This window comes from Thamnophis elegans, chromosome 5, assembly GCF_009769535.1.
Source record: "Thamnophis elegans isolate rThaEle1 chromosome 5, rThaEle1.pri, whole genome shotgun sequence".
NCBI classification, from domain to species: domain Eukaryota; kingdom Metazoa; phylum Chordata; class Lepidosauria; order Squamata; family Colubridae; genus Thamnophis; species Thamnophis elegans.
The window spans coordinates 13,944,583-13,961,544 of NC_045545.1; the positions used below are offsets into that span (position 1 = coordinate 13,944,583).

Below are 16,962 nucleotides of genomic sequence, written 5' to 3' on the forward strand. Positions count from 1 at the left end.
ATATATTTACAATCTAGAGTTTAAAACTTAATTTGTCTATTTTTCAAAACTAGATAAAATTAGTGCTTTCATTCAGCTTAATTGTGAAAATACCCTGCCTCTAATGTGATTTTCAGAAATTCAAGATTATAAACATTTCTGTACAACTTGTACTTACAAAAAGTTTTCTTCCATAGGATTTTAAATCTGAAGCACCTACCAGGGACCTAGCTGTTTATAGAAATAATGAGGGGTTGGCAGATTGTACCTCAGATATGTAGTGTTTTGCTTAATTAAGGTAGCCATTTGAAATTTTAAAAAAGCCAAATTAGCATACTGAAAAATGATAGGTAGTGCATTTTTTTAAAAAAAACCTGCAACTTAGTAATATTCATGATTTTTATAAAAAGTATCTTCCTTATGAAGGAATTTACAAATCTCTTATTCTGGCAACCTTCTTATTCCTTATATTCTTGTAAGGTTATAAACTATGAATAGAGTCCCCAGCTATCATATGAAACAAAATAGTTTATGAGTGGGGTGATGGAACAGATTATGAAAAATATACCACCACCCCAGCACTCCACACGAATCCCTTATTGGTGTTACTCTACTTTCTTGCAAAATCTGCCCAGTATGTGACTTATTGATGCTGAATCACATTCCAGATAGAATAGTAGGTCTATTAATTAAAAACTTCCATGCTTATTCTTGATCTTCTGGTGTTAGGAAATGAAGTTGATCACAAACACATATACTGACAAAGTGGAATGTTGCTTTCCACCGATTTAAAACATGATTTTGTTCTTTCAGAATGTCTTAACTACATTAAAGTCTGTAAAGCAAACACACAGCATCTGGTCAAAAATATTTTAACTTTTGAGGTACAGCATAGTGTTAAGAGACTTAAGATATACAAGTTTTATCAAAAATATTTATACATTCTCTTAAAACATATTGCTTTTACCCTTATTCTCAGTAATTTCCGATGACAATTATTGACTTCAGTGGCCATAAAAATGTATACAAGTGGGTTTTCACCATTAAATCTGGATTTCAGTAATACATTCAAACAGCCACTGGACAAAACTAAGTGTACAGTTATTCTATATGATTTAAGCAAAACTAGTTTCCAAATATACGTATACTGGATGTATACAATACATTTCCTCATTCTTTAAACATGAATGTTTTGAACATTTTGAACAGCAAACGTATGATGAATGAGATAACTAGATATACTGATTTGCTAGAATATGATTGAAGTTAATGTGGAAAATACACAACTTTAAAAATATAGAACAGTGATTGCGTATTTAAGGGAAATTCATACATTTATGAGTATTCCTGGTTAAGACTAGAAAAACATTCATTACATTCTTCATATTTGCTGGTTATTTCTGAACAGTGTTTAACAAGATTTAAAGGCAAACACATCTGTTTAGCAAGTGACTTTGGTAAACTTTTAGGACCAGTCTTTTTCTGCAAATGGAAGCACTGATGCTGCTTTGACATATGTAAGGTTTTGAAGCATCTCCTCACTAATAAATACCATAGAGTTTGTTAAACAAGGCAATTAGTTTGTAATACACATTATTTTGAGAAATCAAGTCACTAGTGTGCTTGACAGTCTTTTGAGTTCTGCCATTTGGGGGGAGCACGGGACGTTCATTCTCCTTCTGACAAGGACCGACAGCTTTTGTTTTCTTTCCTTAAAACTTGGGCAGGTGATCGGTCTAGCTTAGTTATCTGTTTGTGGTCCCACTTTGTAAGGCAGGTGTTTTGTGATGCTTTCTTCTCTGGAAGAATAAAGATACAGTACAAGGGTGCCCATGTGAATGTGGAAAACAGCCCGCACCCACTGAATCAGCTTCAAGAGCTGCACAAAATTGCTTTCCAGTGCTCAAGGTTAGAAAGAAACAAAAAAAAGATATACAAAAGAGAGGCCGTGCCTCCTCTGTATTAAAAACAGTACTGTTTAAAATCTTCATATGATTTAAAAATGAGAAGCTACAGGCAGCAGAGTGATCCAAAGAATGGTCTTAGGGCGACGGGAGAAAGTTGTCCTGGGGAGCAAATCAGCTGGAATTTTCACAGTGACTATAAGATTAACACCAATCAGCAATGTAGTCGAAGTCCCTGAACATTTCCTGCTGATCTTCCAAAAGTATCCGAGGCTCCCGAGGTGGAGTGAGAATAGGCGCTTCTGAGGTAAATTCATCATCAAAATTGCTGACATCTTCTCTTCCTCGTATGATTGGGACAAACGGAGGCTTCATTTTCTTGGCGAGCAACGCATTCCAGTCAATTAACTGTAAAAAGAGCACCAGTTAAGTGTTGTGCTTCTGGCTATTGTTACATTGTAACCATGCTTGAGAGATGGCACTCACCCGAAAAAAGTGATGCTTTTTGACATCTTCAGCATCTTTTTCCCCGGCACCAAGGCGACGCTCTGGATTTCTCCTCAGAAGCTGAAAACAATGTCAGGAATGAAGTCGGGTCATTCTTTTCTATGTATAGTATGATACTACTCCAAACAAATCAAGCACAGAATCATAGTCTGGATAGACACAGTACGCTTTAGACAAAGATGGGAAACAGAAGCTGCTTTCTCTGAAAAGTAGTCAAATCAAGTTTTTTATTATTATTACTTTTGTTCGTATTTCAAAACAATTGAGGTTTACCAGAATAGCGAAGCAGGGCTACCCAATTAGATAATTAGAAACATTGTCCTGAAGCTCCTTCAATTTATAAATACTACTTAAGCAAGCTAAACAGAATAAGGCCAGTTAATTTGCTCATTAAGTTTCCAGCTTCATTTGCCCTCATGCATTTAATTAGAAATCTAATTTTCTATTTTGTGTACATTCAAGGTTTAGTCCTTAACCATCAGCGAGCCTCTGGTTGCATTTCTACTTGCATAATAGCACCTTCTCCAAAGTCCATTGATAGAGGGGAAGGAAATGTCCTAAGTTCTCACTTATATCATGTCTGCCATTAAATTAAAGGCCATGCATTCAGCATTTCTATTCAATGGTAATGGGACAAGATACGCTGTTGTTAGTACCAGTAAAACATACTTTCATGTTACAACAGCTATTTCAGAAATACAGTCTTACCCTTCTCATTATTGAGATAGCTTCTGTAGACAGGAATCGAGGATATCTTACTTCATCATTTACAATACTGTCAAAAACTTCTTCTTCATCATCTCCTGGGAAAGGAGACTGAAAAATAAACCTCCTTAGAAATAGTAATTCAAATACATTTTTAAGTTATTAAAATAATACGTACAGTATCGAAGAAGCGTGTCTCTCTTATTCTCTCTTGTCCCCAAACAGCATTATTCAATCAAACTTAAAGTAAACCAGTACTGAAAAGAGGATGAAACGTCAATCCCCTTAAGGCATTCACTTGAGGAATGCTCAAATGGGGGGAGACCAGGGCCAAACTTGCAGAATATCTGCCACCACCATGCATTCAGGCATAAGGAGAGTTGTACTTTGAAGAGGACACTACATTTACAGAACAATGTGTCTATTAACGTCCATACGTTTTGTGAAACTTACCTCACCAACCAGCATTTCATAGATGAGTACACCAAGACCCCACCAATCTACAGCTCTTGTATAAGATGTTTCTGTCAATACTTCTGGAGCAAGAAATTCTGGAGTGCCACAGAACGTACTTGTTCTGTCACCAAATCCCATTCCTGCAACGGTTACACAAATTACACAGAGATTTAGATATATATCTGACAGGGTTGTACAGACTGACTCAAATCTGATTTATATGTTGTCAATTCAATTTAAAACACGGAATTTGATGATGTCTATATGTTTAATGAAGTCAATGTGTCAATTCAAAGTGTTGAATCAGGATTATATCTGTTTTTTCAAATTGTTTTTTTTCAAAACTGGCCAAATTCAGGGTTTTTCATTCAGTTGACAAATGGCATTCATGAAGGTGCAGAATCACACAAGTTTTTCATATGAAATTACTGAAATACTTTCCCATTGTACCCCAAGTATTTTTTATTGTCACCTTACAGTGCAAGAATGCTAAGTAAACGAGTGGTAATTGGGGCTGCTTGACAATGAGATATAGTTTTAGTTGCTTCTGAATGATTAAGACAATTTGAATCCAAATTCAAAAATGTAACTAAACTTCCTTTGAATTTAATGTCTGAACCAATGGTTTACAAACAGAGGTTTTTAAATAATGTATTTGAACTGTGCCTTGTTTTCTTACCATCTCGATCCTAGGAATAAGATAACATTCAATACAGTACAATGTTATATAGATATACCAAGTAACTTTGAGGAGGTACTGCTAAATTTAGAGGATTTCTATTTATAGCTCTCTGTTTCCCGAATCATACTGAAAGCTGTTGAACTGGTGCTCTGAAGAACAGAGCAGAGGAAACTGGAGGACAAAGAAGAAAGTCTCCACTTATGAGCAAGGCACATTTTTCTTAAGATGAAAGCTTTCATATTGCACACTTAGCCAATGCCACTATTCATAAAGCCTCTCTACTGTTCCTGCTATGGAGATTGTAGCTTCCTCATATTAATGTGGCGATTATCACATGAAGGACACAATAGCGAGCTTATTTGTACCCTATGACTATCATTAAGTGTTGTACCTTATGATTCTTGATGAATGTACCTTGACTTTTTATGTATGCTGAGAGCATATGCACCAAATATAATTCCTTGTGTGACCAATCACACTTGGCGAATAAAGCATTCTATTCTATTCTATTATACAGGACCTTCATTCTGCACATTCACAGAACATACCTATCATAAATACAACTGCTCCTCATTTTTAACAACCCAACCACTTGTTCAGCGACCGTTCAGTTATGAAGGCCCTGAATAAGGAGACTTACAACTGATCCTCATAACTGCAGCTTTGGCTGCACCGCATGTGATCGTCATTTGCTTTGCTGCTTCACTGCTGGTTTCCAACAAGCTAACTCAAGGGGAAAGTCGTCAGGAGATTGAAAATGTCAATCACGTGACATCACACCTAACCATTGCACGGAAGTCCCTTAACATAGTGTTTCTCAACCTTGGCCACTTGAAGATGTCCGGACATCTGGCTGGGGAATTCTGGGAGTTGAAGTCCGGACATCTTCAAGTGGCCAAGGTTGAGAAACACTGCCTTAACAGCAGCAATTAGCTCTGCTGCAATTGCTGTCATAAAACAGTGGAGTCACATGACATCATGCTTTGTGACTGCAACACTTAGCAACAGAGTTCCTGGCCTGAATTACTGTAACACATTCCGCTCTTAATCATTCTCCTGCCAGTGGGAAGAGTTGCTATCTGCAATCACAACATGTTCAGTAGGAGAAGTAAGTATTATCTGCCATTTTTAAAAAACCAACAATCCTTACCTTCCTTGCAGAGACCAAAGTCAGCTATTTTAACAAAGCCTTCAGTATCCAGCAACAGGTTATCCAGCTTTAGATCTCTACCAAAGAAATAAAAGTTTTTTTAAAAAATTAGTAAAACAACAAAAACAACAGCCCAACTATGTCATTGCTAAGCTATGGAGCTTCCTTCCCCAGGCCGGGTCCCATGACCTATGGAATGGAGAATCCCAGAATTCTCAGCAATAGCCACGTTGACTGTAATTAAAGTCTACCCATTTGGAAGTTACCCAATCTGCTGAATGCTATTTTAGAAGGAGTGCCACTTACAAACATTTACTAATTGTTAATGTTTCCTTTTTTCCCCCCAATCTGAACAAAACTTAATAATGTACAAACATCCAATAGTATGAATTTCTTCTAGAAAAGAAAAGGAACTATTTTATCAATCATAATGACAGCAGCATTTAAGCCACGTTCACAAACATTAGCAGAACATAAAATGAATTGGAACACCACATCTTTGAAATGCTTACCTGTAAACAATCCTATGCTCATGTAAATATTGCAGGCCAAGAACTACACATGCAGCATAAAATCTGTTTGGAGAGAAAGACAATGTTTCAGTGCTCATCAATTTTGCACATTTATTTACATTACAAAGAATAACATTTCCATTGTACTTCTTGTGGGTAAATTCTGGACACAAAATTTGTGCTACTAGTCCGATCCTGACTCTCATCTAAAGGAAATGCCGCCTTGCCTTCCAGGATCCCATCACAAAAGACCCAATTGAGTTCTGGCATTGTGTTCTTGAGCTGCAGTAAATATGATGGTCTGGCTGTTTTTACTTTTCCTGGGATTTCATCAGGACTGTGGCATAACAGCCTCCAGAAATGCCCACAAGAGCAATGCTTAATGCTCTGCAAGCTTTTTCAGCTAGTCAAGAGGGGCTTCTGACTTTGACAGAAGTAATGCCAGTTCCAACATTGTGCGGTCTGTAAAAAAAGGAAAATTATATAATACTAGCTGGATACCTGGAAACTATGTGATCGGGCTTGATAAATTGAACACTTAAAGCTTGAAAATTAATGAGTGGTTATGATTGGGCTTCTCTTACTGTGTTTTCCTAACCGCACCTGTAAATCTTTTCCTGCATTTCCCCCCTCTTTTCTCTTTAACAGTAGAGAACTGAGGTGGTCAGTGTAAGAAATGAGTTTGGGCTGGGGCACTATGCAGGAGACCTTTGGTTCACAATCTGTTGCCTTAGTGGTGGTTGGTGATTGAAACTCATAAGTGAGTACCTCTCCCACGGCCGTGAGTTTAGAAGCAGTTCCATAGGTGGAAGGAGTAGACATTTTGGTGAGGTACTGGTATTTAGTACTGTTAAGGAGCCCCAGCCTGCTCCTGAGTGAAGGAGTGGAACATTTGCTAGTTTGAACTGAGGTAACGGAATGTGAGGCACCTAGAAGTTGGAACAGAGGTCTTTTCAGGTGGGGAGGGGAAGTAGACTGTCTAACTCCTTACCATCAGAGCATGTTAATAGAAGGCAACTGGCAGTTGGAACAGAATTCATTTCAGGTAGGGAGAGGAAGAAAACTCCTTATCATCAGAGCATGTTAATACTGTGTAAGGAATACTAATGATCTGATGGTTATTTTGAAAAATCCTTTCTCAGCGAGCACCTAGATGCCCAAGAAGAATATGTGCCACATTTCACGTTTGTAGGCTTTATGGTTCTGGACATGTTGTGATGAGAGTGTGTGTGTGTGTGTGTGTGTATTTTAATATGATCTGAGGGCAGGGAGAACATAATTCCATTGGTAGCAAGATGATTCTGTTATGTTCAAAGAAGTAGGATGCTAACTTATCAGGGCTTGATACACATAACTTTTTAAAGCAAAAATTGTAGTCCTAACTTAGGCACAAAACCAGCTGGATGACCTTATGCTTTCTCGGGCTTTGGAAGGAGACAATGGCAAACCACTTCTGAAATTTTGCCAATAAAATTGCCGGCACTTGTCAAGACAGTTGCCAGGAATCAACACTGACTCAAAGGCACGCACAGAAAAAGAGAGAGAATAAAAATAAATAGCAAAACAATAACCTAGATAAATACCAATTCCATTGCAAGAATCTATTGCTTCCTCATTTACTAGGCTGTAATCCCTCGGACCACAAAAATCAGGCCATCTTTCTTTAGGTCTTCTATTAATAGAAGGAGATGTTTTTTCTTTGAGAAATATAACAAGCTTTATTGCTAAAATAAAAGACCCCTAGAAGACCTTAAGAGCCAAGATGACTCCAGGGAATATAAATGTTCTATATTATTAGGACACAACTTCCATTTGAAGAGAACTAAGAGGATACAGCTGGTTCAAAATGCAACAGTGTAAGCAGTAACGGGCGTCTCTCGGTGTAGTCATGTGCCATCACTGCTATGTAGGCTATACTGGTTACCTTCTGAGTGCAATTCAAGGTGCTATACCTATAAGGCCCTGAATGGCATAGGGCCTGAACATCTGAGAGACCATTTATCTCTTTTCTGCCCCATCAGTATTTCCAGCAGAATAGGTGTATTCCAGGTTCTCTTCAGTAAACACTGACACTTTGTGGGGATCTAGGAAGCATGCCTTCCTGCAGCCTTCAGCCTCTGGAACAGAGGTAAGGATGGCGCCCTTTTTCCTGAGATTGAAGTTTATTATTTGCTCAGGGGCCACTTTCTGTTTTGTGGTTTATGGTATTAGGGCATGTAAGTCTACGCTACCTGCTGATTTAATGTCTTAGTTGTTTTATTAGTTTTGTATGCTGCTCAAGAGTCCCCTGGAGGTGGGAAGCCAATTCACGTAAATAAATAAATAAATAAACATAACTCAAAATACTGCTTAAAAAGCTTGTTGTGTTGTAGAGATGCTATACTTTCATTTGTCTACCGTAGTGTACTATAAATGTCCATATTTCAACATTCAACTGCAAAAAAAAATAGAGCACCGGACTTAACTGCCCAAGTTCCTTCTCTATACTGGATGGAGAGTATTTATACTTTCCTGTTGATGTTTTACCATGGAGAACAACTAGCTTTTCAATAGCCCCCCCCCCCCCCGCCACTCTTCTGTCATTCTTTTTCTCTTAAATTTCATTTGGAGTATATATATTTTTTTACACACATAAAAAGAATAGCTAGGAGTTCTCTTTCTCATTCTAGGGATTGTTACTATAAACTTTCAGTCTTGCTAATCAGAGAAAGTAGCAGGAGCCACCCAGAGGCACCCTCTCTCAACGGAAGAAAAGGAACTTGCATTGTAAGTCCAATGTTCCACTTCACTTGTCATGAAAATTTAGGTTTTTTTAAAGACCTGCTCCGAAGGGTGGGTCTAAGGATTCTGGCAGAGGACAAAACAGATCCCACAAGCTTAAAATCTGCTGATTTCTAACCGAGCCGTGTACAACTCTTTGTTTTTTAAGCTCTAGAAAACTGTCACCACCCAAAGACAACTGTCAGCAGTTATTATTTTCCAGGAAGTAAGTTCACTTTTGTTCAGGCTTTATGCCCCAAGGATCATGTTAACTTTGCCAGAGAATACTGCCTAACCTAGTGGGTAGTCAAGTTGGTTAATATTTGTTTTTAAAAAAAGCAAAATACAAAAGTAAAAACACAGGTTAAACAAAAATAGGCTCTAAAACATTTAATGGAAATAGTTCTATCACCTTGCACAATGGGAACTGTAGAAGAAAATTTATTACATGTAGGATCCTGGAAGTAAAATTAATGAACCAAGTCCCAATTCCTTTTACACGTGTTTACTTGGAATTATCTGATCAGGCATAGCACCTTGAAAGTTTACGACACTGGTTTGCTGTGTACATGACATCATTACACATACATGTCAATCTAACAAGGACACATGCATTTATTTATTTTCAGGTGGTTCTCAAGACCACATTTGAATTCAAAATTTCTACTGCTAAACAAGGCAGTTGTTAAGTAAATTTTGTGCCATTTTACAACCTTTCTTGCCCAAGTTGTTAAGCTGATAACACAGTTGTTAAGTGAATTTAGCTTCCCCACTGATTTTGCGTGTCAGAGGGTTGCAAAAAGGGATCCCGTGACCTCGGGACACTACAACTCTCATAAATACCTGCCAGTTGCCAAGCATCTGAATTTTGATCATGTGACCATGGGGATGCTGCAATGGTCATGAGTATTTAAAACGGTCATAAGTAAGTCGTAAGTCGAAGAGTATCTGTATTTCATTTCTATAGCCACACAGCAAACAATTCTGGATAGCTCACAATTCAAAACATATATTACAAACATTTTAAAACAATAAAGACAGTAAAACACATTAGACTAGAATTTTTTTTAAAAAATCTAATTCAAAGAATATCTCTCATTGTAATTATGAATGAGGTACCTTCATCAAAGTTACAGACAATCACTAAGTCTTAAACCAAATTCTGAACAGTGAAGTGTCTTCTAATCTAAACACAGTTAAACAAGAAATCAAAATCATGTCCTCAGTATTCTCACCAGCACAGTTCCAAAAATCTATTAATTTGCAAGATACGGGAGAGGATATGAAGGCTGAAAACTTACACTGCTCTTGGTTCAGAAAAGACATCAGTGTGTATGTGCATCATGAGATCCCCACCAGCAGCGTATTCCATTACAAAGCACACGTGATCTTTGGTTTGAAAACAGGCGAAGAGGTTCACCAAAAACGGGTGTCTTACACTGTTCACAGTTTCAAAAATTCGCTTTTCACACATGAGACTGCAAGACAGAAAAAAAAAAGTGACTTATTTTCCCTTTAGTATATTAGAAAAAGAAGTTAAAAGAAAAAAAAAAAAGTCCAGAAGGTCAATTCATGTAACCTGACACATGGTCGAAATAAATGACAAGATTATATAAAGAACCGCCATTAAAAGCTTATTGTATAACTATATACAGCTAATGTTTACCTAAAAAGTAAGTTCAGAAGCTTAGAATGGGCTCTTTGAATATACTATATTTATATATATCATATCTTATATATTTATATTATATTATATACTATGTTATACATTATACATATATGATATACAGTATAGTATATATTGTATCATAGTATAGTACAGTGATGGCAAACCTGTGGCACGCAAGGCGCTGCCCTGTCAGCTGGCCGGTGTGCACGCGCGCCGGCCAGCTGAGTTCACCCCTTTTTAAAGCCATTTTTTGCCCTCCCCAGGCACCAGAGGCTTTATAGGAGCCTGGGGAGGGTGAAAAGAGCCCCCCTGCTCCCCAGAGGCTTCATGAGCTTCCCTGAAACCTCCGGAGCGCTTAAAACGACCCTCCAAGCAAACCGGAAGTGACTTCTGTTTTGCTTGGAGGGTCGTTTTGACTGCTCCGGAAGCTTCGGGGAAGCCTCCTGAAGGTCCCTGAAGCCTTTGGAGCGCTTAAAATGACCCTCCAAGCAAACCGGAAGTGACTTCCCCTTTGCTTGGAGGGTTCTTTTGACTGCTCCGGAAGCTTTGGGGAAGCCTCCTGAAGGTCCCTGAAGCTTCCGGAGCGCTCAAAATGACCCCCCGAGCAAACCAAGTGATTTACGGTTTGCTCAGAGGGTCGTTTTGACTGCTCCGAAGGCTTCAGGGAAGCCTCCTGAAGATCCCTGAAGCCTTCGGAGCGTTTAAAACGACCCCCCGAGCAACCAGAAGTGACTTCCGCTTTGCTCGGAGAGTCGTTTTGACTGCTCCGGAAGTTTCAGGGAAGCCTCCTGAAGGTCCCTGAAGCCTCTGGAGGGCTTCTGGGGGGGCAGGGAGGCTGTTTTTGCCCTCCCCAGGCTCCTATAAAGCCTCTGGAGCCTGGGGAGGGCGAAAAAAGCATGCAAAGAATGGGGGGGGGGTGTCACGCCTGTAACGTGCGCATGCGCACTGGGGTGGTCGCACATTGCGTTATGGGTGCAGCACGCCCACACACTCACACCCTGTGCTCCCCCCGCTTATGGCCAAAAAAGGTTCGCCATCGCTGGTATAGTATATTATTATATTTATATATTATGCTATACTACATTGCACACTACATTCAATATGAAAAACGTATATAAATATAAATAATTTATAGAAAACAGCACTCAGGCTTGCAGTGATAGAAACAAATATTATGTCTGTGTTCCTGGAAGAGGATATACACTCATGTTGCACATACTGAGAAAAAGAGGTAAACAGCTGTTAACACAATAACAGATTTCCTGTTGACACACGCTTAGTTTACTTTACACTCTCATCCTACAGTTGTTTGTAATTAAGTTCTGTTAGACATATTTTCAAATATGTACGTATGTTTACACGTAATGGGTTCAAGGTTCACACCACATAAAAGACAGAAAAATATATACCCGATAATTCTATGAAAAAGGATTCACCCCTTTTTTAGATGTTCTGAACTTGTTTGTAAAATATTATTAGAGCTTGGTGTGATCCTCCTGACATAAAGGGAGCCTGGATCTACAAATAATACCAGGTTTAGTGGTTGTTTCATAAAGTCATCCAACATGTTTGTTTAGCCACTCCTGTAGTAAAAGGAACCAATGGAGACCAATTGACCAGCATGTTCCAGCATGTTTTTTTTTTCATTCATAGAAGGCCAGAAAGCAAATCCCATTGGTTCTAATACTGGATATAATATATAGTTGTCAGCATTAGCAGTCATTAATCTTCTCTGCCCTGAATTCCTCTGCTTTTAAAACTGTCCAAATTGGTGACTGTCAGCAAATCTTCTAACAACCAATTCTACCTTAACTCTTATCCTCTTATCTGATCATTCAACTTGATTGTAGTAATAAGAGAAAAATTCTTTGTTCTCACAGTGCACTAATTTCTATTTAATTCAATTGTGCCTTTATGTAGTTGAATTTTTGTAATCTAATGAAACCTAACCACTGTAGTAAGTTATTCTATCTACTCAATTTCTTTTACTATTCCTTTCTACAATTTATTTCATTCTACGGTACTTTCTGAATGTGTGATGACTAAAGCTGTGTATAAAATTGCATTCAAAATGTGCTGTACAATATTGATGAAATGTTACAAGCCGTTCTCAATTTACAACCATAATTGAGCCCCCCCCCCATTTCTGTTGCTAAGTGAATTTTGTCCCATTTTATGTGGCACAGTTGTTAAGTGAATCACTGCCGTTGTTAAGTTAGTAACCCTGTTGTTAAATGAATCTGGCTTCCCCATTGACTTTGCTTGCAAGAAGGTCGCAAAAGGGGACCACATGACCCTGGGCCACTGCAACTATCATACATGTGAATCAGTTGCCAAGCATCTGAATTTTGATCACATGTGACTATGGGGATGCTGCAATGGTTGTTAAGTGTGAAAACATAAGTCACTTTTTTCAGTGCCATTATAACTTTGAATGGTCACTAAATGAACTATTGTAAGTCAAGGACTACCTCCATTCCTTTATAATGAATCTCAGGATGTCTTTTTCATAATAGTCACAAACTGGATCAATATTTTTAACTGAAGTATTCAACTCCGCAGGAAAAATTTTGAAACTAGGAAATATTTCCTTAGTATATGTCACTTTATATGTTGAACTTTATCTTTTTGATGACAATTCACATAAATTTAGAAAATCCCTTTGGAACTGTATAATTTCTTATTATTTGCATCATCAGCAAATCTCACTACCCAATTCTAGCTGTTTCTAAACAACAACTTAAACAACAGAAATAATTAAAAACACATTTATATTTAACTATTACTCCTTTTTATACTAACCTGTCTACTTCATCTCGAGCAACAATGTCTCCTTTTTTTAAGGCTTTAATAGCAAACATTTCATTAGTATTTTTATACTCGGCCAATAGGACCTGAAATACAAACAGCGTGTTTTATTGTTTAAAAAATCTTATTGGTTTAATATTTCTTTTAGATTTATAACCATTTTTAAGTGGACACAAATTCACACACAGATTTTCTAAATATACTAAAATCAATTGAGCCTCAAGGATAGCTATGCAGATACGCATAGCGTATGTCAAATACAGCAAATATAGCAAATACGTATGCCAAATACACAAAATTGTAATTTTAACTCTCACAGGTACCTTTCCGAAATGTCCTCTACCCAGAACAGCACAACATCGGAAATCTTGTAAACTAAACTGAAATCTCTGTTGTATTCTGAAATACACAAATGTTTTAAAAAATGAGAATCCAATCCTCCTTGAAATACTAAAGCAAAGCAGTTTTCATTCTCTGGAAAGACTCCCATCAATGCATCTGCAAAGCACAATTTTTTGCATAGCCTTATTCAGCATGAAGTGATATATAGTTATATATAAGTAACACAACAGCTTACCTTCTATCTTCAGGTACTTGTTTATACTCAATATCAGAATTTGAAATCTGAGTCTCACAAATAATTTCTGGTTGAAATTTTGGAACAAAATTATTTTTGTCATTCTCAAAATCAAATGTTTCCACATCCTGTGAAAATTTGAGAAACAAATAAAAAGAAAGTTCAAAAATATACCAGAAATTTGAGAAGTATGCTTAATTTAGAAGAGTAAAACTAGATTGATAGTTTTTCAGAGCCATAATTTGAAAAATCATCTATAAAAAGCACTTTTGCTACATTTCTATACTTCTATAAAATTTAGAAAGTTAACTGAAACAGGAAAAGTTAAAGACAATCTAGAAAGCCCAAATTCTCCAAACGTACATGCATCTATATCCATATCTATATCAAATGTATATCTATCTCTTATTCACATCTACTGTATACGAAGAAAAACTGTGAAGTATTTCTCCATTATGAAGGATTCAATTTATAGCCATATATTGAAAGAGCATTACCCTCTATGAATGACTGGGCGTGTTATTTACAAAGGTTCTTTTAGACCAAAGGTTCTTTTAAGATATACACACTCTTATGGGGGACTAAACTATCTCTCTTTCCATATCTATACCACCACAAAAATATGCATCCAAACATTCTTAGTGCTGTCCCCCAAATTTTGGAACATTCTTCCAAGAATGCCGTGTTTCCCCAAAAATATGACCTGTCCTGAAACTAACGCCTTGCCACATTTTTCGCGTCGGCAAAAATATAAGCCCACCCCTGAAAATAAGCCCCCTGGATAACCCGCCCTCCGGCCAGGCAGAGCACCACTCATTGACCTAGCTGTATCCTGAAAGTGCCAAGCTGCGGGAGCCAGGGGGGGAGGGAAGGTGCTTACATTGCTTGCTGCCTTGGGGATACCGCTAGGTTGGGGAGTGGCATTATGCCTGGCCGGAGGGGGGAGTTGCCGGGTGGTTGCTCCCTTGCACAGCCTCAGGGGCGAAGCAGCCATGAGGTGATCACACTCACGAGCAACCGCCTGGCAAACCCCCTCTCCAGCCGGGCAGAGCGCCATTCACTGACTTAGGGGGTATCCCTAAGGCATCAAGCCAACCTGGCGCTCTGCCCGCCCCCCAGCTCCTGGGGATTGGCACATTAGGTATATCCCCTAGGTCAGTGCATGCAGCTCTGCCCGCCTGGAGAAGGGGGTTGTGCAAGCGCCTGTTCCGCTCCCAGCAAGCATGCCTCCCAGGCTCACCATGCCCTGGCCCAGCTCTCCATGCAGAGCCAGGGCATCACCACCACCACGCTCCGAGCATAACTTCTTCTCCGGCTTCCAAACTCCAAAACTCGCCTCCAGCAGCGGCCGCTCTAGGAGTGCGCTGTATGGTTGTGGGCCAGCTGCTGGAAGATTCTCTATCCGGAAGCCTCTTTGTCTGGAAGACTCGCTGTCCAGCAGCTGGCCCACAACTATACAGCACACTCCTAGAACGGCCGCTGCTGGAAGACTCCGCAGCCGAGCTTTGGAGTTTGGAAGCTGGAGAAGAAGTTATGCTTGGAGCGCCGTGGTAGTGGTGGTGGCGCCCTGGTTCTGCAGGGAGAGCTGGGCCAGGGCATGGTGAGGCTGGGAGGCATGCTTGCTGGGGGCGGAACAGGCACCTAAAACCTAACCCTAAAATAAAATTTTGCTACATTATGTGTAAAATTCACCCACAAATAGTTCTTATTGTTAAGGGACAGCTTTGTGTTGTTCATTTTATTTTTATCAGTCATTGACTGAAATTAGTTTCTGTCTGTCTGAGTTCAATGGGTAATAACAAGGGTCTTGAGCATGGACTTTACCAGTCATTTATCCACCATCCCAGCTCCTAAGCACATTGCTCAAAATCACCATAGAAAGAACATTCATCCATCATATTCATTTTAAGGTGGCATTTTAAAAAAATTACACAGTAAATTAAACATTTTTTAAACAACAACGGCAACCATTTACTGAACTTGTAAGCCGCCCAATTCTCAACAATTCTGGGCAGCTCCCAACAATCAATCAAAGAAACTGCAACAGAATTCTAAATGAGGAGCCTTGCCTGAGTGGGGGTAGGCGGAGACTTTGGTTCAGGCGAAGATTCACTGATTTCTCCCAGCGAAGATACTCGAGGAGGACAGGTGGGTTCAGGGTCAAGTTCAAACACCAATTTACCTACAGGGGAATCACTTGGGGAAAAAAATGTTCACTGTAAGCCTGTTGACCTTATGAGCAGAATTCTATACAATAATTTAATTTTCTTTAAAAAAAAAAACCTCCAGTGATAAACATCTAGTTCTTTTTACGCTGTAAATGTTTCATAGGAACTTTAACATGTGAGATGTGTCCATTTTAGCCATTTACTTACCTAGTTGGTGAGCCTAATCCAGAAATTTGAGCATCACCTACTGATACCGTAGCAGGCACAGATGCTTGAGGGCTGAAGGTCCCAGTATGATTTACAGTTGGAATAGCTCTTCTCACCAACCTTCCCCAAGTGGCAATATTAATATTCATTTGCGGAGCTCTGAGAAATGTTTTGCCTGTGGATAAAGAAAACAAAGCCTAAGTAATTTCTTTATTTATCACCAAAAGCTATAATTAAATGAGAATTCATATATTCATTAGTTTATTGCTTGTGATGGATAAGCTGTGGAGGTTGTATTTCCTAATTTTTTTCTTATTAAAGCCTTGTTGACAAATTATGAAGAACTATCTTTAATGAAATGTTGACATAACAGCATCCATTTTTTATTAATTCTAGGACCAAGCGCTAAAGCTATAAAACCAACCACCTCACCTTGTTGCTTGGAGAAAATTTTCTTTTGTCTCTGAAGTTTTGGTCGTCTTTCAATAACAGGATTAAAAAATGTAACCTGCAATTCAGGCAATAGGTATTAGAATGCAGACTAATAATACTTTTTGGAAGCAGGACTTCACAAGATTTAAAATGTTTACTAAAAGTATTTGTCCTTACCTCTGCAAACAGAGTGCCCTGAGGTTCAAGATAGAGACACATTCCATGTCGCTGATTATCCAAGAAGTCTTCTAACCTCAGAAATTTCACGGCACACAAAGATCTCCAATCACGCCAATAAACAGAAATCTCTAACTCACGTGACTGAAGAACAATAAGAAACAAACCCAGGCTTAAGTTTTTATATTTACTAGATTTCAGCAGACCTAGCTGGAAATATTCTTACACCAGAATCACCCTACTTTGGGAATAGATGACTTTAGCAATGG

The 16,962-nt window shown here is 38.6% G+C and overlaps 1 protein-coding gene across 1 annotated transcript in view; it reads right to left on the reverse strand.

Moving 5' to 3' along the window:
* Positions 1-347: 347 nt before the first annotated feature.
* PKN2 (protein kinase N2) overlaps positions 348-16,962 on the reverse strand; it is a 61,445-nt gene continuing 44,830 nt past the window's right edge. The window contains exons 9-22 of the mRNA XM_032217888.1: positions 16,694-16,837; positions 16,517-16,592; positions 16,085-16,259; positions 15,779-15,905; positions 13,710-13,837; positions 13,456-13,531; positions 13,127-13,218; positions 9,957-10,133; positions 5,896-5,958; positions 5,384-5,460; positions 3,549-3,691; positions 3,099-3,206; positions 2,370-2,450; positions 348-2,291 (exon numbers count right to left, since the gene is read on the reverse strand). Coding sequence (XP_032073779.1) covers positions 2,088-2,291; positions 2,370-2,450; positions 3,099-3,206; positions 3,549-3,691; positions 5,384-5,460; positions 5,896-5,958; positions 9,957-10,133; positions 13,127-13,218; positions 13,456-13,531; positions 13,710-13,837; positions 15,779-15,905; positions 16,085-16,259; positions 16,517-16,592; positions 16,694-16,837 — 1,671 coding nt within the window. The 3' untranslated portion in view covers positions 348-2,087. The remainder of the gene's footprint in view (positions 2,292-2,369; positions 2,451-3,098; positions 3,207-3,548; positions 3,692-5,383; positions 5,461-5,895; positions 5,959-9,956; positions 10,134-13,126; positions 13,219-13,455; positions 13,532-13,709; positions 13,838-15,778; positions 15,906-16,084; positions 16,260-16,516; positions 16,593-16,693; positions 16,838-16,962) is intronic.